Source organism: Theobroma cacao, chromosome 5 (assembly GCF_000208745.1).
Source record: "Theobroma cacao cultivar B97-61/B2 chromosome 5, Criollo_cocoa_genome_V2, whole genome shotgun sequence".
Lineage (NCBI taxonomy): Eukaryota > Viridiplantae > Streptophyta > Magnoliopsida > Malvales > Malvaceae > Theobroma > Theobroma cacao.
In genome coordinates this window covers 37,029,270-37,054,587 of record NC_030854.1, presented here as the reverse complement: position 1 = coordinate 37,054,587, position 25,318 = coordinate 37,029,270, and the positions used below count along the sequence as shown (strand labels likewise).

General features: G+C 36.1%; 5 protein-coding genes across 8 annotated transcripts in view; 2 read left to right on the top strand and 3 right to left on the bottom strand.

The window, feature by feature from the left end:
* Nucleotides 1,786-3,176, bottom strand: LOC18600233 (ornithine decarboxylase). Its single transcript, XM_018120827.1, has one exon. The coding sequence runs from the start codon at nt 3,162-3,164 to the stop codon at nt 1,932-1,934; it is 1,233 nt and encodes a 410-aa protein (XP_017976316.1). The 5' UTR covers nt 3,165-3,176; the 3' UTR covers nt 1,786-1,931.
* On the top strand, nt 7,714-13,275 carry LOC18600232 (protein tesmin/TSO1-like CXC 2). Of its 3 annotated transcripts, none has more exons than XM_018121930.1 (11): nt 7,715-7,908; nt 8,678-8,841; nt 8,928-9,678; nt 9,973-10,057; nt 10,148-10,298; nt 10,380-10,454; nt 11,409-11,589; nt 11,962-12,057; nt 12,136-12,202; nt 12,389-12,527; nt 12,618-13,275. In XM_018121930.1, exons 1-11 carry the CDS (start codon nt 7,852-7,854, stop codon nt 12,943-12,945), a joined length of 2,094 nt encoding a protein of 697 aa, XP_017977419.1. In that variant the 5' UTR covers nt 7,715-7,851; the 3' UTR covers nt 12,946-13,275. The 3 variants fall into 3 exon arrangements, with proteins under 3 accessions (XP_007030619.2, XP_017977419.1, XP_017977418.1); XM_018121929.1 differs by having other exon boundaries at nt 9,970-10,057; XM_007030557.2 differs by lacking the exon at nt 12,618-13,275 and having other exon boundaries at nt 7,714-7,908; nt 9,970-10,057; nt 12,136-12,267; nt 12,389-12,455.
* On the bottom strand, nt 14,618-16,716 carry LOC18600231 (40S ribosomal protein S3a-1). Its single transcript, XM_007030553.2, has 7 exons — nt 16,600-16,716; nt 16,462-16,509; nt 16,225-16,330; nt 15,648-15,785; nt 15,357-15,542; nt 15,069-15,269; nt 14,618-14,943 (listed from the first exon to the last, which is right to left on the bottom strand). Exons 1-7 carry the CDS (start codon nt 16,608-16,610, stop codon nt 14,848-14,850), a joined length of 786 nt encoding a protein of 261 aa, XP_007030615.2. The 5' UTR covers nt 16,611-16,716; the 3' UTR covers nt 14,618-14,847.
* LOC18600230 (ER membrane protein complex subunit 2) lies at nt 17,238-21,154 on the bottom strand. The gene is made up of 9 exons (XM_007030552.2): nt 20,837-21,154; nt 20,009-20,073; nt 19,473-19,521; nt 19,073-19,167; nt 18,798-18,883; nt 18,613-18,672; nt 18,429-18,510; nt 17,841-17,954; nt 17,238-17,664 (listed from the first exon to the last, which is right to left on the bottom strand). Exons 1-9 carry the CDS (start codon nt 21,021-21,023, stop codon nt 17,500-17,502), a joined length of 903 nt encoding a protein of 300 aa, XP_007030614.1. The 5' UTR covers nt 21,024-21,154; the 3' UTR covers nt 17,238-17,499.
* Nucleotides 21,303-25,318, top strand: part of LOC18600229 (multisubstrate pseudouridine synthase 7) — a 6,525-nt gene continuing 2,509 nt past the window's right edge. The window contains exons 1-12 of one of the 2 annotated variants that reach the window (XM_007030550.2): nt 21,303-21,584; nt 21,956-22,034; nt 22,134-22,331; nt 22,468-22,679; nt 22,882-22,954; nt 23,035-23,091; nt 23,694-23,773; nt 23,858-23,920; nt 24,040-24,127; nt 24,234-24,336; nt 24,477-24,580; nt 24,719-24,792. In XM_007030550.2, the coding sequence (XP_007030612.2) occupies nt 21,376-21,584; nt 21,956-22,034; nt 22,134-22,331; nt 22,468-22,679; nt 22,882-22,954; nt 23,035-23,091; nt 23,694-23,773; nt 23,858-23,920; nt 24,040-24,127; nt 24,234-24,336; nt 24,477-24,580; nt 24,719-24,792 (1,340 nt within the window). In that variant the 5' untranslated portion in view covers nt 21,303-21,375. Of the gene's footprint in view, nt 21,585-21,955; nt 22,038-22,133; nt 22,332-22,467; nt 22,680-22,881; nt 22,955-23,034; nt 23,092-23,693; nt 23,774-23,857; nt 23,921-24,039; nt 24,128-24,233; nt 24,337-24,476; nt 24,581-24,718; nt 24,793-25,318 lie in introns of both variants that reach the window. The other variant, XM_018122277.1, reaches the window with a different exon arrangement.

Here is a 25,318-nt window from a genome sequence, read left to right as displayed (position 1 = left end):
ATATTTTCAGAAGTACAAAATTTATGTATATTACATAATGAGTATAATAATCATAAATTTTATTTAAAAGTTAAAATTAACATACCAATGAACACCATAACCTTCTCCCACCAACACAATCCAAGAATATGTTACCTCAAACTCAAATCCTACTATTGGAGTGTTACATTATATACGTGTAATGGCTTGTTGGGTTTTGATGGGTTAAGCTTGATCCCTAGACCCTCGGGAGAAACAAGTTCGGGAGCCATGCAGGAATGGCTTGTTGGGTTGGCTGGAAGGGTTTAAACCATCACTTGCTGAGGTAGCAAAGTGCATTTGTGATATGTGGAAACCAACCCCATCAGGAGGAAATACAAGAACAGTTAATGACCCTTTTTGTATGATTAAAAATTATTTCGAGGTTTTTTTTTTGTCTTTATAAAATTTCAATTGACTAGAATAACTTCTCATGGGAAGCGACTCACGTGACGTCGTTTAAGTGGGTGCAAGAGCCAAAAACTGTGCCATCTGCCATGAATAAGATTCTGAGAGCTGCCAATGAAGCAGCAGGTTGACCTTTTTTTTTTTTTTGAAAATTATAATTTTCGTTGGCAATGGGAGAGTTTCCTCCGTAAAAAAACAGAGGGATTTTAAGCTGTGTACTTCCTGTTAGAATGTATCGGCTCAAGTTCACTCACTGGTAGGTGCAGCCTGCAAATATAGCCAACCTTCATAGGCAAAAGATCAGTAGCCCACGAACGTTGTAGACCCAACATACAAAAAATTACAGCCACCAAAACAGTAAACTGAAATCATAAACATCATGTGCTACTGCACAATAAAACAAGACCACAGTAGTTGCATAGCTCCCCCCGAGCTTAATCCACAGTTCCTTGTCTGCCTGCCAGTTAGAAATCTGAACAGCAACCAAAAATACCATGGCGCACGCAAGCCTAACAACCCTCTCAAACATTATAAAGGCAATGGTCAAGTCATCAACACACAATGAGCCACAAGTTAGCCAAGCATCGGATTGACTTGCTAAGGAAGGTTGTCTATACAGCAGCTTAACAAGGTGAAAAGCATGTTCCTGGCTAGGTTCTGTTCCTTTTTGTGCATCGTGGTGAAATATGGTTGTTAATATGGAAAATGTATATCTTGGTATCCTGGTATGTTCCCTTCCGGATTATGTGTTGGGGGAGGTTGTACTAACCTCTTGCGGTTGTGGGGATGGTACAAACTGTTTTTGGGCGTTTAAATTAAAGGATCATCAGGATGATTCTGCAGATGATTTTTCCTAGTGATAATTTAAACGGTTGAACAGTATTAGAAAACTGAGGATCCACACTAATATGGAAACTTCAATATAACTTTAATCAATCAACTATTTCTCTTTTATTATAACTAGTACAATGAATTCACATATTATTTCCACTTCAGAAAGTGTTGAGATAAAACTAGCTTTGAGTGTTGTTTCTGTTTAACTTAGTATTGGACAAGTGTCCATTTTGCTTCGTTGTACTGGTTTGATAAGCCAGAGTCTATGTTGCTGCCACATGTCCTTAAACGTGTAAGCATTGCGTGCTTATCTTAATCTCATGTTAAACACTTGGTAGTTTTTTACGAGTGTTAACCATGCATGTCATGTATATATTCATGTACAACTCTTCAGTTAATGCTATGATCGATATTAACCAAGTTCCTCTGTTTTATCATCTTTGTTTTTCTTCTCTGCGTGCTTGATACTTCTGTTTTGATTTAACCATAACAGAAAGCCATAGACAATCATGGAGCAGTCTTAAACTTCCATAGGAGAAAGAGAACAACAAACTCAGTTGTTACAAAACCAACATAAACTAATCTGATCCCTTATTGAGCGAGACACGACAACCATTGTGATTTATAGGAGCTAGCAAAGCCAGAGCACTTATGCATTTCTTTTTCTTGGATTAACTAATTTTATCAGAGTTTGCAAGGTAGGTTGGAATGGCTGATGTTTCGAACCCATTGAAATCATTCCCACGAGAAGAGGTATAAGCGCCCATGTTGTGGAAGACCAACCAATCATTAACTTGTAGATCTGGCAACGGGTAACCCTCCAAAACAGTATCAGCCGGATCACATGTTGGTCCAAAAACTGTGGAGTCGGATGTCTTAAGCCCTTTGCGTGTTATGACGTCGTTGTTGCCATAGTTGGCAAGAGGAGTGCAAATCACATCATCATGGTCATACTTCAAATAGTTCATAGACCCCGACATCCCATCGTTAATCCAATACTCTTTAATCTCATTCCTGATTCGCTTCCCTAAAATGCTTGTTGCTAATGTGAAAGGCTCGTTAGCAAAGAAACGACCAGGTTCTGCCATAATTTTTAAGCCAGAAGTAGGCCCGGTAGGAAAATACTTTTGCAGAGCAACTTTCACGGCTGAGGCTGCTTCAGTAAACTTTGGACCGGATGTGAAACCTCCACCAATGTTTATAATATGCATTTTAGGAAGGCCAAGTTGAGCTGCTGTTTCAAATGTTGTTTTAGCTGCTAATATTGCTTCTTCGAATGCATGGTAGTTAATGGCTCTACTACCAATATGGAATGAGACACCAACAACATTGAGCTCTGCAGCTTGAGCAGCTTGGAGAAGAGGAACGATTTCCTCAGGGAGCGCACCGAATTTGGAACCGAACAGAAATGCTGCACCACTGGTTTCCGGGACTTGGATTCGCATCAACAGGGCACATTTTGGGTGCCATTTTTTAATCTTCTCAAGTTCACATTTTGAATCAAAAGTAGCCAAGTTAACACCAACTTTAGCAGCATACTTAATGTGAGACTCAGGTTTGCATGTGTTTGCAAAAACGATTCGATCAGGTGAAACTCCTAGAGACAAAATGGTTTGAATCTCAGCACGGCTTGCACAATCAAAGCTGGTGCCAAGAGCTGCCATTTCTTTGAGGAAAGCAGGGTTGGGGTTGCACTTGACAGCATAGAATGGTTGAACCATGGGAAGGTTAAAAGTCCATGTGTCCAAGAGGGACCTGACAACACCCAAATCCAGCACGTAAAATGGCCCCATTTCTTCTTGCTGTTCATTCAAAATGACCGATTGAATGAAAGCAATCAACTCATCTTTTGATGAGGGAGTTGCTGCAACTCTCTTTTCTGTCACTATTGCTGGACCAACCATTGTTTGGAGACTATTTAGACTTGATAATAATGAATGATCCCAGGATAGAAAAAGAAGAAGAGAAATTATACAAAAGAGTGCGAGTTTCCCAAATGTTTAGTAGTGTCTATTTATAGGGATGGAAATCCTGTGCCCCTATATTGTGCCCCCTTCCCTGGCCCGTTCATATGAGTTTGTCGCGTGTCTCTTAGATTAGGTTTTTTTAACTTTGTTTAACCATATAAAAAACGTTAATTAACGGCACCGTTATTTTTGAGGTCTCTACAGTTGAATCTTCAAAGAAAAGAGCCTTGAAGAAGCTCCAGAACTTGAGGAAGTCAGTGACTGCTGCTTATTCCGTGGAGAGGAACAAGACTCAGACTCCTAGGTAGCTGCTTAGAAGTATGAGCAAAGAGAATAAGAAACCTCCTATTGCTGTCAACAACCAGTCATCTGTGATTAGCACTGGAAGAAAACCTGGGGCTAGAAGAGTTAAGAGGGTTTGAAAATTGGAAATTAGATTTTCTATGAAGGTTTTATTTCTTGGCTTTTTATTTTTAATTCAGGAAATTTGGAACTCTATTTTATTTTTAAAAAAATATACAAAGAAAAGTCGAGTATTTTGTCGAATTTTATGTTATTTTGTAGATTTTGGTTTTTTGAATTGCTAGATTGTATTCTAAGTTTTTTTCTTATTTTATAAATTTTAGTTTTTTTGAGTTTACCGCATGTGAACTCTACAATTATTTGATTTACAATTTTATTTCTTTCTCACTCTTCCCAATTGAATCTAACAAAAGTTGTACAACTTTTACAACTTAAAAATTATTTAATAGTAATTATAGTCTCATAAGAGAACTTAATAATGATCGATAAAAATAAATACTAATAATTAAGGGAGCTAATGATTACGAGTGCCAACCACTCCCAAGTCTTACTAGCCCAAACCGATAAAAGCTACTACTAAATTTGAGAACATTTTTTTTTATTAAAAGGGTATTAGCACCGGAAGGAAACCTAGGGCTAGAAGAGTTAAAGAGGATTTGAAAATTGGAAATTAGATTTTCTATGGAGTTTTTATTTCTTGGTTTTTTCTTTTTAATTCAAAAAATTTAGAATTCTATTTTATTTTTAAAAAAATATACAAAGAAAAGTCGAGTACTTTGTCAAGTTTTATGTTATTTTGTAGATTTTGGTTTTTTGAATTACTAGATTGTATTTTAAGTTTTTTTGCTATTTTATAAATTTGAGTTTTTTTTGAGTTGACAGCATGTAAACTCTACAACTATTTAATTTGCAATTTTGTTTCTCTCTCTCTCCCCCCAACTGAATCTAACACAAGTTATACAACTTTTACAACCTAAAATTTATTCTATAACAATCAAATTTATAAACTTCAAAAAACCAGCCAAAAATGAAGTTGCCGATAACTAACATTTTTTATATAGTTAATCAAAGTTAAAAAAAGACATAATCTAAGAGACACGTGGTAAACAAATATGAACGGAGTAGAGAAAGGGATACAATATAAGGGCAGAGGATTTCCATCCCTATTTATAGAGGTAGATATTATTAAAATTTCCTTAAATGAAAATGCACATGAAACACATCGTCACGTATAATGTTATTGTCATAGACTTGTAGGCTTCTTTTCCTTCATCGTATACATTATTCATTTTGAGGCTTAGAGCAAATTACACCTACCATTCTTAAAATTCGATGTATATATCTTTTTCAACCCAACATCTTTTCCACATCTCCTTGCATGTTATTGACCAATCTATTCATATACTCCTAACGTCTCTCCACTATCTTTGCTTTTTGCTCCTATGGACAATATGTGTTGTATCCTCTCTGTATTGTACTGTATATCAAGACAAGAATCAACCCTTCTTAAAGCAAGTGCTTCGTTCTCTCTTCATTACTTTCATCTAATCTTCAACTATCCTAACTAACCATCTTGTCTAGCAGTAAAATTCAAACAATGAGTTGTACATTATTGTGTTTGGTAAGAGGGAAAGAGGAAGGAAAGATAAATTTTTTTTTCCCATCATTTCATGGTATGGTCAGAGGAAAATGAGAGGAGAGAAGGGAATTGGATGGATTTGTACATTTCTCTTATCTTTAAATCCAATTCTTCCAAAAATAAGAAGACAACACTTATTCAATTTGTGGAGCAGAAATGTTTCATAAGTTTAGACATGCATTTCATGACACATTGTACTCAGTGAGACAGTGACCAATGTCTTCTATGCTGCCCTCTTGCAGCAGAAAAGAAGATGGTTTAGGTGCATCCATCGCCCTTCTTTCTTTCTTTTCTTTATCTTTTACCAAACATAATGTTATAGCATAAATTACGTAAAAATTCACTATTTATTAATTCGGACAATTACATAAACCTGTTTTTTCTCTTGTTCGGACAATTAACACATGCTTTTTTTTTCTTGTCGACCATATATATTAACACGATTTTAATCAAGTTAAGCACAACAAGTAATAAAATCACTAAAAATTATAGCAAAGGTGGTAATCCCTGTACTAGGAAGTCTATCCCTTATTGCTCATGTAATTCTAGAAGTAAGGTTTCAGTCTCCCGCCTTGCTATACTTTATTTTTATTGCTATTAACAAAACAATTACAAGGAAATTGAACCCTGCGAAAACTTTTAGCATAAAAAAAAAAATAAAATGTATACTTTTTTTTAAAAAAATTAAACAGGCCAGGTGCTTCATGTGCATGCAGCTAATTCTAGCAAAGTCTCCCACTAGTCTCAATACCATCATTGTCCAGCAGAATTTGACTAAGCAAATCTCCCACACGACAATCACAATTTACTTGTGATTATTTTTGGCTAGTGCATCATAAAGTTAACATGATTGAGTCAAGTAAAAAAGGAAAATAATAATAATAGTGGCAATAAGATATTGGTTTATACCATTTTTAAATTGAACAGTTGATGAGCAGGTGAGGCATATGCATATCTCAACCACCGACCCAGAAAAGGAAACATGATTGTCCTAATACTATTATTGTCCAGTAGTATTTAGCAAATCTCCTATTTTGGCTACTAAGCATGATTAATTTAAGTCAAGTTAGAGAGAAACAAATATTAATTATCTTCATCTTAATATGATTATTTTATAGACGTTATCTTCGTCTTAAACGTAAAATTTTGACTCCGTTACTGAATTCAATTATTTGATATTACAACTAAAATTGCACCAACCATATAGTCAGCTAGTTATGGTTAATTAAAATAATATTTGAAAAAAAATATTTTTCTCATTTAATACACTAAAATTGCACTAATTTTATAGTTGTGAGATCATTTTACAAATATGAAAGTGGTCTATATGTGTAGAAAAAACGATAAAAAATGTTATAATTTCAAAATTCATGAGTCCATATATATGTGTCCAAATACATTATGCATTATGAGCTGGAAATGACAAAAAGGAATAAAAGGTCAAAACTTTTCTGCACAAATTGACGTTTGCTTCACTTTTTTAGGCTGGCAATGTTTCCTTGGGGAATTGTTGCCAAATTAATCAAATCAAAGTATCAGCGACACATTGGGAACAACCCATATGACAGCAAAAAAGGAAAACAAGAAAAAAAAAGTAACAACTAACAATAACAATACAATTAAAAATAAATTTTATTAAATTTTTTTTATATGAACTTATCCAAACCAGAAGAGAGAGGAAAACAAGCCTGCACGTGATCGAAAGAGCAGAGAAAGAGAGAAGAGTGGCTACTTTTTCTTTTTTTTTATATATAATTGAAAGAGAAAAATTTGAATTTTACTCTTTAAGTAGGAAATAATGCACCAATCAATCAATTAAATATTCGGATGCAGAGTGGTTACTTTGTTGATAGAAGATTTTGTCGGTAATTTGCTCGACCTATCACTTTATCGATGGATAATTTCGTTAATAAAATTGATGTTATTTTCATTTTTATTGATTAATTTCTAATTAATCAAATTTTGTCCATAAATTCGGTCATTAATATAATGTGAACCATTTCATTGGCTTCCAGTCAACGTTATGTTGATACTTACTTGATGAGGTAGCCAAATGCAGTTGTTTATGGAGCCAAACCCCACCAGGAAGAACTCAATCGGAACTAGCATGACCATGGGGTGCTCTTCTGTGAGCTAGCCCCATGCTTTAACCTGATAAATGAACAGAAAGCATGGCTAACAACAGCATTAGGTTTTTTTTAATAAATTTTTTTTTATATTTAATAATTGATTAACTACTATTAATCAAAAGAACATGAGACTAATATATAAGATGAAAAAATTATATTTCATGTAATCATGTCTTTCACTTTTAAATGGTATGGATTTAGATGAATAAAAAAAGCCCAAATCCAATAAGTCAAAATTCTTTCTTTCATTTCAAATCGAAAGGTTCAGCAAATTTCGGGCCGGACATATGGAATGGGCTGGCCCATTGTTGAGGATGGTTTTTAAAAGGTTTATAACGAGAAGTAAAAGAAGAAATTTTGCTTTTGTTTTCCCGCCTTCCCGCTTTCTCAATCAAATATTTTTTTTTTGTTTGGTCCTGAGAGACTTTCATATGTTTTCGACCAATTACAAAGAAAAAGAAAGGGAGCGTTTGGCTGTCTTTCTCTGGAGCTCTAAGCTTCAAGCGTTCAAAGAGAGAAAAGAGAGATGGAGATGTCGAGGCTTTGGTGAAAAATGGATACACCAGATAAAACCCAGATCACTCCAACTCCTTCTCTTTCCAAATTTGAGGTCTTGTTTTTCCTGCACAACTCTTAACTTTTACTATTTAAAATGAAGTTTTTATGAATTTGGGTTTTCTTTAGTTTTGTTTGTTTACTCAGAAATCATGTTAAATGTATGAAAGGGTTTTTTCTGGGTTTCGGTCATTTGGGGTTTAGAATTTAGATTTAGGTTCTAATCCTTATATAATAAGTGGGTTTTTGCTTTTGAAGGTTATTTTGTTTTATTTTAGTTTAAACTTGTTTGCTCTTTTCATTTTTTGGTTAATTTGGATACTTAAGTATTAATTCTTGATGGGTTTTTGCCTTCCTCTTGTTAATGCCTCTTACTTTTGAGTTTTAGGGTGGATTACTGCTATAATTTAGGGTAGTTGCAGAATTGACAAAAGAAAGTAAGTGAAAAACTAATGAAGGGAAATTGGAAAGTTTCATAAATTTAACTAAGTCAGGCTGTTAAGTATTGAGATTCTCTACCGTTCTACAATTATTCAATCTCAACCATCATGTAACTTATGCAGGGTCATAGGGATTCTATACTCATGGATGGTTGAGGTTTTGTAATTTTGTACAAAAAATTATTTGGTGATATGAACTTGAAAATGTTGGCGATGTTTGTCTCATGATACGACAAGGATACATTTTTTCTAGTTTGGTTTAGATTACTTTATATTTTGCTTGGTTGTTTGATTGTTTGTTTTCTCGTGCTACTTGATCATTTGGTAATCAGGTTATTTAGGACTTATGGGCAGACAATTGTATGTTGCTTTCTCCCTTCGCAGGATTCACCTGTCTTTAAGTACATCAACAGTCTTTCACCTATTGAGCTAGCCAAGTTCAGGCAGACAGATAATGCTTTCAATTCGCTAGCTTTTTTGTCCCCTTCATCATTGTTTCCTTCCCCGCAGATCAGTTGCCACAGGGAATCCAGGTTTTCGGTTAAGAGGTAAAACTAAAATGTTTCTTTGTTGCTCTATTTAGTTCATTAATTTGAATATTTCTACATGATGTTTTTGTATCTTCTTTCCTCAGGCATCATTTCTCAGCAGCTTCAAACTCTAGTGTCCTGCAGAGTAGTAATGACTTAAATACTGATGAAGGAGCTTCAAAAGCCATTGAGCAATCTTACTTGTATGATGAACAACCGGGATGTCTCAATAGTGGCAGTTCATCCAAAGGAGTTAGTAGTGATCAACTCGATGACCAATCAGATTTAGCAATCGAGCTGCCAAGAACCTTGAAATATGATTGTGGGAGCCCTGATGGTAACTTGGAGCCTTGTGATGAGATACTGAAAAATACAAGTGAGAAAGTGGCAGGACATGAAGCATCTCCTTTCCAACACAATAAAGATGAAGGGGAAGAGAGACAAATGTCCTTTGAAAATGAAAGAGATCTGCGTAAAATACGTCGAATTATGAGGAGTGAAGAATCAGCAGGATGTGACTGGGTGGCAATTGTTTCTGATGTTGCTGATTTGTTGACCACGAATTCATCCATCATTTATGAGAATATTGAGGGTCAGGATCGGAGAACAGCAGACCCTGGGACAACCTCTTTTATATCAACTATCCTGCAGTTCCCGCTAGATAATTCCAATAATTTAGAAAATACTGAAACTGGTGATCCTAGTGGTTCCTGCAAACAAAGCAAGTTAGGAGTGCCAGTAACAGATCAGACACCTGCCATCCTGTCTACTTGTCTACTGGACAAGCTAGTTGTCAGTGATTCAGGTTTGAACAAGGATGATAAGGGGGAGAAGTGTAACCAGTCCAGCCATCAGGTCAACTTAAAGAACTGTACTTGTGTTAAAGGCTTTTTTGATGCAGAGTGAATATCTATAATAAGATAATATTTTACATAAAATTATATATTATTGATTTCTTTTGAGGAGTTGAAAAGATAATAGCATAATTGAGCGAAGCATTATTGGAAAATGTTTACCTTAAATCACATAATTCTATGTTTGTTAAGGATATTTTCTACAAGAGTGTTGTTTCTGAAATATTTAAATATTTGTCTTGGTCAGTGCGACAACACTTTTCTATAACTATGCTTTACATTATTCCCTCAGCAGCGTAGCATACGACGGCGCTGTCTAGTATTTGAGAAGTCACCTGGTTTTGGTTTGCACTTGAATTCTCTTGCAAATACCTCAAACGGTGATGTTTCTTAAGCAGGAGATCTAGTTTCTTATAAGCAATTGATATGTATGTTGGGCTCCTTGACGTTTTCTAGTTTCCTGACTGCAGATCAGAGTCCTCTTAGTAAATTAACTCCAAGCACTATGAAGAGGGATGAGGTTCCTCATCACAACAAAGCTCTGGTTACAGACAATTCTCCTGAGACACCTGCTACTGTCAGTGGCAATGAGACTGACCTTAATAGTCCTGAAAAGAAGAGGCATGAATAAGATTAGTATTTTTTAAGATTTGAATTTAAACAGCTTGATATACTAATTGATTTGAGTATAATACTGTGCAGGACAAAGTTTGAACATGTTGAGGAGAATGCAGCATGCAAGCGCTGTAACTGTAAGAGGTCAAAATGCTTGAAGCTGTAAGTCTGCCTTATTTATTAAAACCTATATTTAAGGTCAATGTGCATATTATTTAAGTGTTCTACCAAGTCTATTTAGGGTTAATTCCTCCATTTGTGATACTCAAGACCACTGGCCCTCTAACTACTTAGAATTAAAACTCATGGTGAACCAACAGTTTTGTAACATCACTTCCTACATCTAAAAGTATAAGATACTCAGGCCTAATTCTATAGTGTTATACATCTATGTTCTTGGTTTTTGCAAATCTCTAGCTGCAGTAATTTATGGGCCATACGGATGTTAAAGTTTTATCAGTTCTACCTTTTTTTTTTTAAAGTCATTTGTTTTACGTTGTAATCTCCGATGAAACTGTTTCAATTGTAATAGTGAAAGTTCTAGAAGCTAGATAATAGTGCTTCGGCCAGCAAAAGGTGCCCCACTGATTAGAAGCACTAAGTTATGCTGCTCATGTATTGTTTCTATGGTTGTTTACATAACTTATCGCCCATAGTTAACATATTCTAAATATGCCTATAACAGGATTGATAAAGGCTGTCAATAGCATGGAATTAAAGAAGATTTTGGTTTTATGGTTAAATTAAATGAGCAATTACTTTGCAGAATACACCTCATTTTATCTACCTTCATTAACAGGGGATAAATATTAGCTGATCCTGTTTCTCTTGCGCTTGAGTTGGATCATAGAAGTGGTTACATTACTTCTGATTTCTAGGATTACTTGATGAATCAATTTCCAACAGCCTGGTAGAAGGCGATTTAAATGATCATTGTTAACTTGTTTTTGTACACTTATTTAGTTATTATTGGACTTGTCCTGGTTCTTTGCTGCCTAGTTATTATTGCTACTTGTTGCAGTCGCTGCCATGAATTTTCACCTGCTTATAGCACTTGGGATTCAACTGCTTTCCATATTGTTTACCTAGTTCTACTGGCTATGATTTATGATACAGTTATTGCGACTGCTTTGCTGCTGGTCTGTACTGTATTGAGCCTTGTTCATGCCAAGATTGCTTCAATAAGCCAATTCATGAAAACAAGGTTCTAGAGACTCGCAGACAGATTGAATCTCGCAACCCACTAGCATTTGCTCCCAAAGTGATTAGAAGCACGGACAGTGTTTCAGACTCCGGGGTTAGAATCTATTTCTATGATAAAGCTTCTGGGTAATAATAGAGTAGCATCAAAGTCATCAAAGTGCATTGCTCATCACTTATTTTGGTGTGTAACCTTTTCTTTGGTATGTTTGAATAAGGCCAAAATGAGAAAGGGGTGTTGAACCTTGGATATCGAAACTCCTTTCTCCTTTGAAAGGTTAACAACCACTTTGCCAGGCTTGGGTTCTTAGCATGACGTTATTTGGCATGGCTCATAATATTGTGATGCTTTGCCAACTTAACTATGAGCAGAGTGGGCTTTGATGATAATTTTGCCAAATTTATATAAATGGACTCTTCTTTTGAGAATTCTACTTTACTCAAATCAAGATGGTGTTTGCTCTTGCAGGGTGAAACTAACAAAACTCCTGCTTCAGCCAGGCATAAAAGAGGATGCAATTGTAAAAAATCAAGTTGCTTAAAGAAATACTGCGAATGTTTTCAGGTTTGTCAGTTCAGCTCATTCTGCATAGAAATGTTTTCCTCACCAATCTGATATGGTTGTTGTCTCCTGTGTATGAAGGCTGGTGTTGGATGCTCCCCCAGCTGTAGATGTGAAGGTTGTAAAAATAGATTTGGTCGGAAGGGTGGTGAGTCTTTATCTGGTACTGTTTGGTTGAATACAAATATTAATGTTTGGAACTGATATTCAAAGGTTTTTTCCCTTCTCCAATGTAGTTCTTTTAATCATCTTATTAAGGCAATATGTCCGGCATGGCAAGTGCACTCCATTTTTCTTGTATTTTCTAATGTAGCCTTTTCTTTTGTTCCACTAGGAGGGGATGAATCTGAATCTGATGGGGAGGACTTAGAGACCTGTGAAAGGAATGCATCAGAGAAAAATTCACAAGACATTGCAATAAATAGAAGTGAGGAGTATCCAGATCTTTCAGTACCTTCCTCTGATTTATCCAGGTATTATTTCACCTTAGATTAGTTAGGCTATTCTTAATTTCTTATACTATCTAGATTCTTTCAAGTGGTAAAGGGTACACCATTTTGCAGGTTGCCATTTGCTTACAGTGGGAAGCTCTCAGGATCTTTTCTCCATTCTGTTAGGTTATCTCCTCAGTTGTGCACCACTCAAGAACTTGGTTCATCAGATTCTTCCTCATGTCTGCCCAAGTTCGAATCACATCTTCAGGCAATTCCAGAAGATAAAACTGCAGAGATTCTGAAACATAATTTGTCACCTGTTGTTCTGAAAGCAACCTCCCCAAACTGCAAGAGGGTCTCACCTCCACATCGTGAGTGCAGTTCATCCAATACGTGGCGTAGTAGGAAGTTGATTCTGAGATCAGTCCCTCCATTTCCATCATTCTCTCAACCATGAAAGCTGTGACTTTCCAGTTCCAGAACTCTTTAAAAATTACCATGTTCTTCATGATGCTGGTCTTCTCCAGCAATTAGATCTTGAGGCAATTATATTCCATATTTAGTGATGTACTTCCAGTCCACGATCCAGTGCTTAATGGCTATGGCTCTCGAGCTTTCAAATTTCATAAAAGCACTGTATTATCTTTAGAATGTGCTTTGTTTATAAAAGTGGAAACCTTGTAATACTATTTTGTGTATTTTTTTCTCCATAAATTGTAGCCAACAAACATCATAGTGATTTTCCTTTTCTAGTGTATAATATATACTACTTGGCATTGCTTATTCCTAAGTTCCTGCTCGAATTGAGTCTCTTTTCTGGTGTAGATGGGACCAGCATTCTCCTTAACATCTTCTTTAATTCGACCTTCTTCTGTTTTCTTATACCCTTCTAATTTTGCCAAAAGGGAAATCAGCTTCAAGATCGTAAAACTGAATGCATTTGATCACAGCTTTCAGTTCAGCAATTTCTTTGGTTACAGCCACAAGATGAGCTGGGAAAGAGTCTTCTTTCTGTTTGCATTTCCCTGGTGGTACTCTTTACATACCTCAAGTGATCCTGGAGAAGAGTTGTTAATGAGAACTTGTCAGCCATGTTGAATTCACAAACATATTTGATTGCCTGAAGCGGATGCTCCTTTGATCTTGTGCAGGGTGCTCTAAGTTCATCAAAGGCTGTTGAAGAACATCTGCCACTATTTCTTGATGAACCAATTTCTTCGAACTCTTCACTGAATCCATACTCTTTCACAAGTTCTTTAAAACGTTTCTCTCATGCCTCGCGTTCCCTCTCATTCCTTGCTTGATGTTCAAACCTTTCTTGAGCCATCATGAAAATTTCTTTTCTTGCATGTCAAGTTTTCTGAACCCTACCTCAAACTCTAGCTTAGCCAACTTGAGTTCTTCCAACAAACCCCTGATTCCTGTCAATCTCTTTTTGACTAGTCTGTGATCTTCTCATCAACTCCAACTCCTCCCTCCGTTCAAGCTCTTCACACCTTTGTTTAATGGCATCTGCCTCTAGACACAGCTTTTCTTCCCTCAACTTGAGTTCCTCTCCCTCCGTTCAAGCTCTTCACACTTTTGTTTAATGGCATCTCTCTCTATACTCAGCTTCTTCTATAGCATGGAGCTACCTGGAACGTTCAATCAATGGACTTCCCAAAGGAACCATAGTGATTTTCCACTTGTTTCCACTGACGGGTAAGTGAAAGAATGGAAGAAACACCATGGCTGATCTTATCAATAGTGCTTTGAAAACTCTCCTTGGTTAAGTTAGAGAGTTCTAATCCAGAAGAAGACATTGTTTCCATGGCAATTCCCTTCATCAAACGCTTATAAACTGTTGGCAATTTCACTTTTACTAAATGCATCTGTTTTTGGGTTTATTTTATTTTGTTTTAAATCTATCCGCCTGAATGCATGCCGAGTTTAAACTAGAATACACAAAAAGCAGACATCTAATTCATCTAGTCTTCAACCTCTTTGGATTTTCGGTGTTTTACCATAAAACAATTGGCCAGGGACTTCCAACATAACCAACAGCCACGAATCTTGAGATTTTTGGCAGTCACTGTTCATCACGCGCCTGTACCACAATCCAACAGCTAAAAGACAGGGAGGCAAACAAATAATGCAATGGGGTTTCAATGTTATTAAGAATAATATAAGAACAAAACGCTCTCATCTTGTTAAAATCATTAAAAAAAATGCTAAATAAAAACTTTGTAAGCTAAGGCACCAAGCTAGTTCTTCACATCAATCATAATAATGTAATATAAGGGCAAAACTTCCAGATGCTGTCTACTTAACCAAGCTAAGAATGGAAGTATCACTATACTGATAAAAAACAAAGCTCTCTTCAGGCTCCAACAACCTCGGTTTCCCCCTCTGCCATTGTCTCATCAGCTGGCCTCTCCAACTTCACACCAACATCCTCTGAATAGTCACCATGAACCTGCAGATATTAACATTGCATCAAAAGAGAGTACATATCATATTCATGATGACTAAGAATCCAAACCAGAATCGGACAACATGATGCAACCATCGAAGCCAAGTTTACAATAAACCAGAACATACCTCCATCAACTTGCCAAGATCAAACTTGGGAGCCTTAAGGATCTTGACTTTACGAATGAAAACATTCTGTAGGGGATAGATGCTTGAGGTAGCCTTCTCAATCTCTCTGCCAATCACCTCAGGGATGAACTTTGCAACAAGTTCTTTCAAATCACAGGATGAGGCCTGGTTAACCATAATTTCCCTCATTTTCCGGCGAATCTGAGAAAAGAACAGCAAGTAAGAAACATTGAAGTTATGTGAAACTACCACTTAACTGATCAACAATCCAGGATAAGAAATTTGAACCTGACGGATCTGGCTGGACTGTGCATAACAGGTTCGCTTGACCTGGTTTGCACGTCTCTTGGTAAAAGCAATGCAGAACAACCTCAAGCTGTAATTGTCAGTAGTCTTAACATCAACATGAGATTCAATCAAAGTCTGCCACTTGCGCACCAAAGATCGCAGCTTGTCTGTGGTGAAGTCCATTCCCTAAAATTAAGCAAGGAGAAGTTAAAATTCTCCATACAGGACTATATAAAGATAAAACGCAGCCTATGTAATTATGCTAACAAAGTAAACCATAATGCTACCTACCCAGAAGTTTGTGAGAACATTCCTCCCTTGCACATCCTCAGCTCTAAGTCGGATCTTCCTGTAAGCTTGATCTTCATCCTTTTGAAGGTCAGCCAAAGAAACCTCAAACACTCTATGCTTAAGTCCTTCAGAAGCAATCTGTCAGATAGAAGAATACAGCAAACTAGTCAGTACCAAAACATAAAATGACTCGTAAAGCTGAAGTCTCCCAATACATAAAACTGCCACAATTTGAACAGTAACACCAATTTTTACCCTCCGCGACTCATACTTTAGCTTCAAAAATGTTTGGTTTAAACGTGTTATTCTCTAATCCACCAATGCACTGCTCCACCAATTGATTATTATAAACACAAAAATATCACAAGGTTTAAGGCTATAACTATAATTAATTACATCAAATATCTACACTATCATTCTTGATTCACGGTAAGCATCACTATTTAACTCTATTCCACTAGCATTTATTCTCAAATTCCAAGTAAGAATTCATTCCATCAGCTCATTTCCAATACCTTTAAGAGCATCCGAACAGTAGAGAAAAATGGGCACAGAATTATAGAAAAAAAGAACTAACCTTTGTGCCCTGAGTTCTAGTAACAAGAGTTTTGCCAATGTTCCTCTCATTGAACACTGAAGGTGCCTTGATATCATACCAATCCTTCTTTGCAAAAGGATCAGCTCTGTTTCCACATACATAAAAAATAATAAAAAACCCATTAAAAAATAAATTAACAGAAATGCTACCAAAAAACTTAAAAAACAGATCTTTAACAAAATAATATAATAACAAAAATTGTACAATTACACTTACGCTTTCTTTTTGCCTCCCTTCTTTCCCTTTGATATCCTCTTGTTCTTCCTGCAAAGAAAATCAAAATTGAATCACTCAGGGACTGTAATTTACAAAGATTCTGAAATAAAGTTACAATTTTGGAGAGAGAGGGGTTACCCGACAGCCATGGTTGGATAGAGTGAGGGGTGATTAGGGTTTCTAGAGAGAGGGAGAGTGAGAGAGAGCTTAATATGAAACCCTAATCCTTAAAAACCCTAGAATTGTAGTGGTGGTTTTAATTTTATATGGAATGCGGGTTTTGTCTATGCCACTGATTTATGCGGTAATTTACGGAAATGCCTTGGGGCAGGTTTTTGGTGTTTCATGCCTAAAAAAAAAATAAAAATCTTGTTTAATTGTCTTTTCCTTTTTACCCAAAACCGTCTTTTTTTTAATTCAGTTTTACTGAAAAAATAAAATTACTTGACCTCCCTATAACTTAATTAAAATATTATAAAAGTTTTTTAAAAAATAAAAATTTATTAATGAAATCACAATACTAGTTGTTGATATAGGATTTAACATAATATTTTAACTATTTTTTGTGGTTATTTCGTTTTCTTAAATAGAAAATGTAATATCTAACTGTTGAATTCCCTTTTGTTTATGGTGAATTATTCTAACAAATACATTTCACAACAAATGTGTAAAATTTTTTGTTTGTAAAACTAAAATCATGTGTTTTATCCTTTGGTCCTGGAAAATGAAAAGAGAATGATGGGTCAATACCAAAGGCATTTGCCCAAGTCCTTACCTTCAAGCAATTATTATGCAGATTAATAATCCAACACTATGCTGGAGGAAAGGAAAATTTTCTCATCACATTTCTAGTTTTCTATGGCGGTATTCAAGCCCTCAAATGGAGGACTAGAAGGGAAAAACACATGAATAGAAATAAAGAACTCAGAGATTTAGCAAAGACCTAAACGTTTCTGGAAAATTTTCTTCATCCCCTTTTCAATTTCAAAGTATGGGGCAATAATTAAAAGCCTTCAATCAATGTCATCGGCGTTAAGCTTAAATTTTCAAACTTCTTAAAGCAGAAGTAAGCAGGCCGAGTTTGTCGGAAGCTCTCTGCTTGTAGTCTTTCTCCAAGGCTGTTGCTGCCAAAGATTGGAGCTCTGGACTCTCCTTGTCTTCCTTGTTCCTTCCTTTTGAAAGCTGTGCTATCGCAGAGGTGCACTGAAAAAGAGGATTAACCTTTATTTCAGCAAGAGATCAAATCTAAGGGCATGGAGAAGAGCAAGTTTGGAACTATTTTTTGATAAGGTTTTAGTTAGTAGAAGGATAAGAGCTGATGCATGCGTCTAACAAACAGTAATGCATCTTAATTCTTAAACGAAAGAGAAGGAGCTTACCAAGCAAATTCCAAGAAGTGCTCTGGTATTCTTTCCCCCTGTCAAGTCTATAGTGGATGCATAATATTTCTTGGCGGTCTGAAGGTTTTCTAGTCCACCAAGTGTGTAAAGCACCTGTTGATGAAAAGTGTAATAAGTGATCATTGAAACAAGAATTCAAAGGAGAATCAAAAGAGTTCCAGCTAGAAGTTTTTTTGTTAAACCAATGCAAGATGGAAAGAATTATCTTGTAAGGACTGACATCCATTCACCCCCATCCAGTAGTTCCCTTCCTGATTAGTCAGGAACCATTATTGTTCTATGGCGAATTCATGGTCTTTACATTATTGCAGAACAGACATGGTCTTTACGTTCTTTGTTCCGTATGGTCCTTATATTCTTGCAGATCCATAATTACTATAGAACCAGTTCTCTATTCAGTGGATTAATTATGAAAGAGAAGAAACTAAAAGAAGAGCATTTGCAAAGAGAAGAAGAATGCTATTCAGTAGAAAACTTGGAATTTAAACCACTAATGAAATTGCATCCTCGTTTCTAAATAGAACAAGTGGGAAAAAAAGTTATATAAGATAGAAAGAAGACACTTACATCAGCATAGGCCAAATGATATAATGGAACTGTAGGTTGAGATAAAATAAGCTCCTCATAGCAGAATGCTGCCTGCTTGTACCTGATTTATCAACACAAATATAAAAAAGCTTAAGCTATAGCTATGTTGTGAATAGGCAACATAAAAGGAGATAATTATCAAGCCATATAAATTAACACTCACATTTGTAGGGAGACATATATCTCTGCAAGTTCTCTCCAAGCATCATGGTCTGCCATAAATCTATCAAAAGAAAACAGGGAAATTGAGTGACATTTCTTCTTCTGCATATTATCGAGTTAGAAAAATTAACCAATAAACGACAGTGTGATTGTGGTGAGGGGAGAGAGTTTTCTGAGATATCTAACATTTCAAGATATTTATTAAGGCACTCAATAGCCCCTGAAATATTTCCTTGAGCCTTTGCCATGGCTACTCTCCTCTTTTGTATTACCTGCACAAGAATAGGATCTGTTATCATAGATCCCTTTTGTTTTAATGAAATAACACATAATCTTTTAGATTGACTCCTTTGGCCTTTTCAAGAAAAAGATTGACTCTTTTGGGAGTAGCAGAAACAGAGAGAGAGAGAGAGAGAGAGAGAAATGCGGGGTGGGGGAGAAGCAGTGGTTGCAGAATTTACTTGATCAAGTGGATTGTCCTCTAAAAGGCTTGAGTAAGCTTTTTCTGCCTCAGCCCAGGATCCCTTTGCTTCAAGCAACATGCCCTCCAGCCTGCCTGTAGACCAAGAGATATTAAAATCACTAGGCCATCAAATGGTAAGAGCAAATGAATAACGGCCACCAGCAACTCATCATTTGGTACGCAAAAGAGCTCAAACTAATTTATGAACAAATTCATTCGTTTTAATCATGCCATAATCCGCTAATGTGTAAGCCCAATTAGGTTTGGGGTAGAATTTTGGCCAACATGTTCAGAAGAAGCTTAATTCAGATGTGTCATCTATCAAAGGGTAGACCATGAATGTTAAGTCGTACAAACTGAACCCATAAAACATAAATTTAATTGTCATACATACTTACCAACCCTTTTGCTCTCTGGAAATTTTTTCTGTAAAACCTTTATGCAATCCTGCAATATTGAATTGCATCAATTTAAGATAGATAAACTCATAAGCCTACTATCAACAGGTAACCATATAAGCTAAACAGCACTGCAGTTCAAGAAATAATGCAAGAAACTAAGAGATAAGCATAAAAATTGATGACAGTGAGCCTAAACCAGTAATACTGAACAAAAGTTGCACCATTATGAACATGCAACAGGCTAAAGGCAGATCTTTCTAAACTAATGCCTTCGCAGAGCATAAGAAAACTGTAAAATCAAGCACCATCTTAAAGAATTCCTAAGATGTTTGAAGGAGAAACTAGATCAATAATGAGGGTGGCCCAAACCAGAGGGACAATCATATAAATAGGTAAAAGAGTAGAATTAGTTTTGTACATAAATGCCAGTCTCAAAAATGAATTCTTTAATGTTATAATTACATTAACACAACAAAGAAACAAAAAGCTTAAAAGCAATCTGAAATGGAAAACTCCATACACAAGATTTGTACCTTTGCAACATCAAGACATTGGCAATCCATAGCAGCAATTGCTACTTGCTCATATAGAGTCCATTCTGCATCAAGATATAAGTAGTTGTTACTAATAATTACTGTACATAAAACGTGGGATATAAATTAACAGTAGAACCCAAAACTTATAATCACATTCTGACAGATCAAAGGGCACTGGCTCGCAAATGCATATTGCCCTTAGTGACATATGAAAGTCAATGCCAACAGAAGTCCTGAATGATGTTACAGCACTCGAGAAAATGTATAAAACTAACAAAAAGTCTTGTATCTAAATGAGGGTATAAAACTAACAAAATGTCTCAAACGCATTAAGCACTACAAATTGTGCTTCACAAAGTTTTATCTAACTATTTCTGATTAATTCTCAAAACTCCAGCTGAGAAATCAATATAATGAATACTCAGCCTGACTTCTTGACTCGCTAGTCAAACCAGTTTAAATCAAGCTTGAAACTTTCCAATTTTCATTTTTAAAAAGACAATTACACCACCTCGAGCTTCTATTACCCCCATCAAATCTCCAATTCTTTTTTCTTTTTAAATCATAAAGCTTCAAATTTTAATTTTAAGCAAATCAATAACAAGGTCAGCAATCCATAAAGCTTCAAGTTGTGAAATTCAAGCAAAACCAAAGTGAGAAAATCAATAAAAGAATTAAAATTCCAAAAGCAAAGCAAACCCAATTGCATAAACCAATAAAAAAACTCAAAATTGAAATCAAACACTTTCAAATCATCGAATACAATAAAAACCCAATTTCACAAATCAACCAAACAGGCTAAAGAAAGAAAGAAAAAAGACTAACCTTCAGGGCCAAGAGCAGATCTTTTTTTGGGGTCATTCAAGATCGACAAGCCATGCTTCAAGACTTTCTCTGAACGCCTAACTTTGAGCTTCCTGACGAGGCAAAGATACTCCCAAGCACCTCCTCCTCCATTGTCAACCTGATTTTCAAGCCTGTTCAATTGGGTTTCCTCTGTTTTGCTCACCATCTCTCTCTCGTATTTCTTTGTTGGTATCTATAGATTTTCTTTTCGTAAGTTGCCCTGTTTTTGGTTTCTCTCTCTTCTCTCTTGCCAGTGGCCGGTGTTTTGGATCTATAGTGGGTTATTAATTGACTTTTTGGAGCACTTTCCTTCTTTGTTTTGTTGTGTTTTAGTTCCATCTTCCAACTGTTGAAGGCAATGGGCTCCACCTCTTTTTCTTTTCTTTTCCCAGACCATAGCCCCAAAGGCCCAAAATAAAGCACCAAGCCACCGGGAAAGAAGACAGACCCCACCAAAAGCAACAAAACGCAGCGTATTACACCAGAGATTTAAACCCTGAGGAAACCAGAGAAGAGAAATGTGGCGTTATGGCGTCTCAATTCTAAAACCCTACCACTACTTCCACTGCAAAAGCTGCCCAGCAGATTCAAAATCAAACTTGACAAAAACCCCAGTCATCAAATCATCAAATTCCTTAACTTTAATGACGACCATCACGGAATCCGATGTGGGAATCCTCTGTTTCATCTCCCACCTTCCTGGTTTCCGTGGCATCCTCAAACAAAGGTGAAAGGTCCCTCTTTTTTTTTTAATAAAAGACTAAGAGAAACTTGAAATGTAAAACCCTCTTTTGTTTACATGCTTTTGGAAATACCTATTTGTTGAATTTTGTTTATTTCACGTGCATGCATGAAAAGTTGTTTGGTTAGTTGATATGGTGGAATGAGATTTAGTTTAATGGTAAAGGGTTTAGCTTGACTCAAGCTTGTAGCTTGCTAGTGGTGTAGGTATCTGGGATTGACGAAAAGGGGTTCTTTTTCTTTAATAAAAATGGAGAAAAAATGAACATTGGAGGTTTTGAGAGTGACTTCTGTGTTATGGATTGGCTATAATTGCAATAGTCTATGGAATTTGATTGCTTTGAATTTTTTGTGAAGGTATTCTGATTTCATCGTGAATGAAGTAGACACTGAAGGAAATGTTGTTCATTTGACCTCCTTAGATGCCCCTCCGGAGGTGGTCTGACTCAAATTCCCTTTTCCAATTCATCTTTTGAATGTATTTTGTGTATTTTAATAGATGATAGATGTTTTTTCTTTGAATAAATTTACTCAGGCTGTTCAGGAAGGTGAAACAAAGACACCTGATCAACTGAACAAGTGTTATGCATCTGAAATTATAAAATTCAGATCACTTGCTGGTGACACTGATGCAGATCGCTTAGAAGCTTTTATTAATCAAATTACTTCAGGCAGTGAAGAAGATATCTGTCCTATTGTTCTGTCGCCAGACTCTGATAAATCTCATCGAACGGTAAGCTTTAGATTTGTTTTCATGTTAGTTATCCATTAACCTTTCTGAACCTTTCTCATGTAGGTGTTACTGAATGTAATGCAAAGTGGGAATCAAACTAACTAGAAGGCTTTTGTTTTGAGTTTGAGATTTTCAGGCAATGCATAATTTCTTTAAGGAGAATCTTAGATTCCTTGTCACTGACACAGTTGATGGACCTGATTCTTCATCAAAATGCATTCGTGTGAGATTAAATTCTGGGAATAACAACAAGGGCAGAAATTCCAAAAAAAGGAAAGAGAGAGGTGATAAGCCCTATGATAGTAGAGGTTCAAGCCACTGGCCAGAGCATCTTGGCAAGTTCCTTAGGTAGCCTATCTCACTCTAACATTCATATTTTTTTTTTTGAAAATTCACTTTTACATTCATTTGATGCCTTTCAAGACGGTAGAAAGAAAAATCATGTCAGAGCTTTCTCCTTTCTGACTCAATTGCCTTATTGTGCCGTGAAGTCATTATTATTGCATTTGAATTACATCTTGAAAGTGCTATCTTCTATGTGAATATTCAGGTTCCATCTTTACAAGGAGAATAAAGATACACAGGAAGCCTTAGGGTTGATTGGAAAGATGCTTGGCATTCAGGTATGATGAATGATATATTTAAAACTGGTGGTGGTGCCTATTCAATGGAAATGCTTTTCATTAACATGTGTTTTTGGCAGCCAAGGTCATTTGGATTTGCGGGAACAAAAGATAAGCGGTCAGTTTCAACTCAAAGGGTAAGTTGGTCATGTATTTGCTGCTTTTGTGCTAAAATTAATTGGCGTGTTAGTTAATTTTGGCAGATTACTTGCTCTACCATGAGCTGTGTTGCTCATTTTGAGAGATTATATGATCAAAAGCGGACATGTTATGTAGTGTTAGTTCTCTTCAAAAATAATTATGCAAAAAGTAGTCTTTAGTGTCTTGGAAATCTGATGGATGTTACTTTTGAGAAACTTTCTGAGGAAAAATTATAATTAAAACAAATTGCTGCAACCTCAATCTCTTGACTATAAGTCTATAATCAATACCTCTGTATTAGAAGAATTGGTGTCAAAAACGTCCATAAGAGACGTTTCGCTGCATTATTGTTCTTACTGTTCTACCTGAAAACCATGTTACTAGTTATGCATTTCAATGGCATGGAAATTTAAGTTATGGAACACTACTGCCTGACTAATAGCTTCTCACTATGTCTTCATTCTAAATGCCTCCAGCATATTGATCTGCGTATGGATGGCTCTGATACTTCTTGTGTATATGCACTTTTGTGTATGTTTGGGTTTTTGCAGCATAATTGATTGCATTTAAGTGGAGCTTTTTCCTTTTGGGTCTCCAGGTAACTGTTTTCAAGCAGCATGCGAGTAGATTAGCTGCATTGAATGAAAGGTTGATTGGTATTAAAGTGGGAGACTTTTGGTAAGGTTGATGGATTTAAGACTCTGGTTTTCTTATCAAGTTATGGCATGATGAACCATTACTTATGGTGCCATTATTGTCTAGTTATGTCAAGGATGACTTTCTTCTTGGCCAGCTCTTAGGAAATCGGTTCACAATCATATTGAGGTGAGCTTGCTTTCCCGCATATGAATTCCATTTTAATGTTGCCTTATTCTTTAAACATCCTCATGGCTACTTTCAACTTCCAATATCCTATCACTTATCGAACTCATTTATCCATCCAGAGGAATTGTTGCAGACTCCGAAGAAACTATCAAAGCATCTGTGGAGTCCTTGGGAAGGCATGGCTTCATCAACTACTTTGGTTTACAAGTACTTCCTTGATCATCTTTCTTTCTACTCTCTCTCTCCCCTCTTCCCCTTCTTCCTGATTTGTTCTTGCTTTTATATTCTTTTCTAAACCTCTATAATTTTTCAGCGTTTTGGAAGTGGTTCTATTCCAACTCACCGTATTGGAGCCACATTGCTGCGAGGAGAGTGGCAAGCTGCTGCAAGCACGATACTTGATCCAAGAGAAGGGGATATCCTTTCTTTAACATTTTTTTTTTTCCTTTTCTTTTGGGCAAAGCACTTTTTAGATGCTTGACTACTCAAAGGGTTTGCTGCATTCAGCTCTGGGGTATAATTATTGGTTATAATCTTGACTTGAATATCTAAATACAAAGAGACTTTGTAAGCAAGGCACGGGAATATTATAAAGAAACTGGTGATATAGAAGGAACTCTCAGGCAATTACCTCGCCATTTAGTTGCAGAAAGAGCTATGGTAAGTTCCCAGCTAGTTCCCCTGCATGGCTTTGATATCCATTATTTCAGCTTATTAGTGCTTAATCAGATTTTCTTTTGTGTGTGTCTCATAATAAAAAATCATATTTATTCTTTAACCTTTTTCAATCTCATACAGCTGCAGTGTTTGAAGAAATGTCCTGGGAACTACTTGCAGGCCCTGAAGGCTATACCTAGAACTTTGAGAATGATGTAAGTGCTTGATATAACAGGAAGCAGTAATATAATTTTGGTCTCTCAATTTCTAAATGGCCAGCCTCCAAAGAGGCAAAATGAATATTTGTTTATGTCTGTGTACTCTAAGTTCTCGTCATTAGAACGTTTTGTGTGATAAATGCTTTAGTGGGCTCTGGCACAATCTTTTACATAGCCGCTTTGCATGTAAATTTATCTCACTGTCTCACATTTCTTGCTTAAATCCATCGTGAGCTTTGTTTTACTGTTAATGGCCAGATTATATATTTCCGGTTTACTTCAATAGCTTCATTGGTTACTAACAATTCACCCCTTTCCCTATGTGTTTCATTCTTGTTAATAGATGCAGTAGTGTTAGTTGAGTTGAACAAAGCCTAGTTAGTTGATATGAGGATAATTACATTGAGATCCTTAGAGTCGGTTGTCTATTGTCTCTCAAGAATTATGCAGAGATAGATCCTCACAATTGGTTCACCTCTCTCTCTCTCTCTCTCTCTCTCTCTACTACACACACTACTTACTA

Excerpts from the sequence above, each read along its gene's own strand:
- LOC18600233 (XM_018120827.1), bottom strand. The coding sequence starts at position 3,164 with ATGGTTGGTCCAGCAATAGTGACAGAAAAGAGAGTTGCAGCAACTCCC.
- LOC18600232 (XM_018121929.1), top strand. The coding sequence starts at position 7,852 with ATGGATACACCAGATAAAACCCAGATCACTCCAACTCCTTCTCTTTCC. Across the intron at positions 10,455-11,408 it reads AGGTCAAAATGCTTGAAGCT|TTATTGCGACTGCTTTGCTG; the intron begins GTAAGTCTGCCT and ends TTTATGATACAG. Across the intron at positions 12,058-12,135 it reads AATACTGCGAATGTTTTCAG|GCTGGTGTTGGATGCTCCCC; the intron begins GTTTGTCAGTTC and ends CTGTGTATGAAG.
- LOC18600231 (XM_007030553.2), bottom strand. Across the intron at positions 15,543-15,647 it reads ATGTTCTCACAAACTTCTGG|GGAATGGACTTCACCACAGA; the intron begins GTAGGTAGCATT and ends GCTTAATTTTAG. Across the intron at positions 15,270-15,356 it reads AGTCCAGCCAGATCCGTCAG|ATTCGCCGGAAAATGAGGGA; the intron begins GTTCAAATTTCT and ends TTCTTTTCTCAG.
- LOC18600230 (XM_007030552.2), bottom strand. The coding sequence starts at position 21,023 with ATGGTGAGCAAAACAGAGGAAACCCAATTGAACAGGCTTGAAAATCAG. Across the intron at positions 18,673-18,797 it reads CTTAATAAATATCTTGAAAT|ATTTATGGCAGACCATGATG; the intron begins GTTAGATATCTC and ends TTCTTTTGATAG. Across the intron at positions 17,665-17,840 it reads CACTTCTTGGAATTTGCTTG|TGCACCTCTGCGATAGCACA; the intron begins GTAAGCTCCTTC and ends CCTCTTTTTCAG.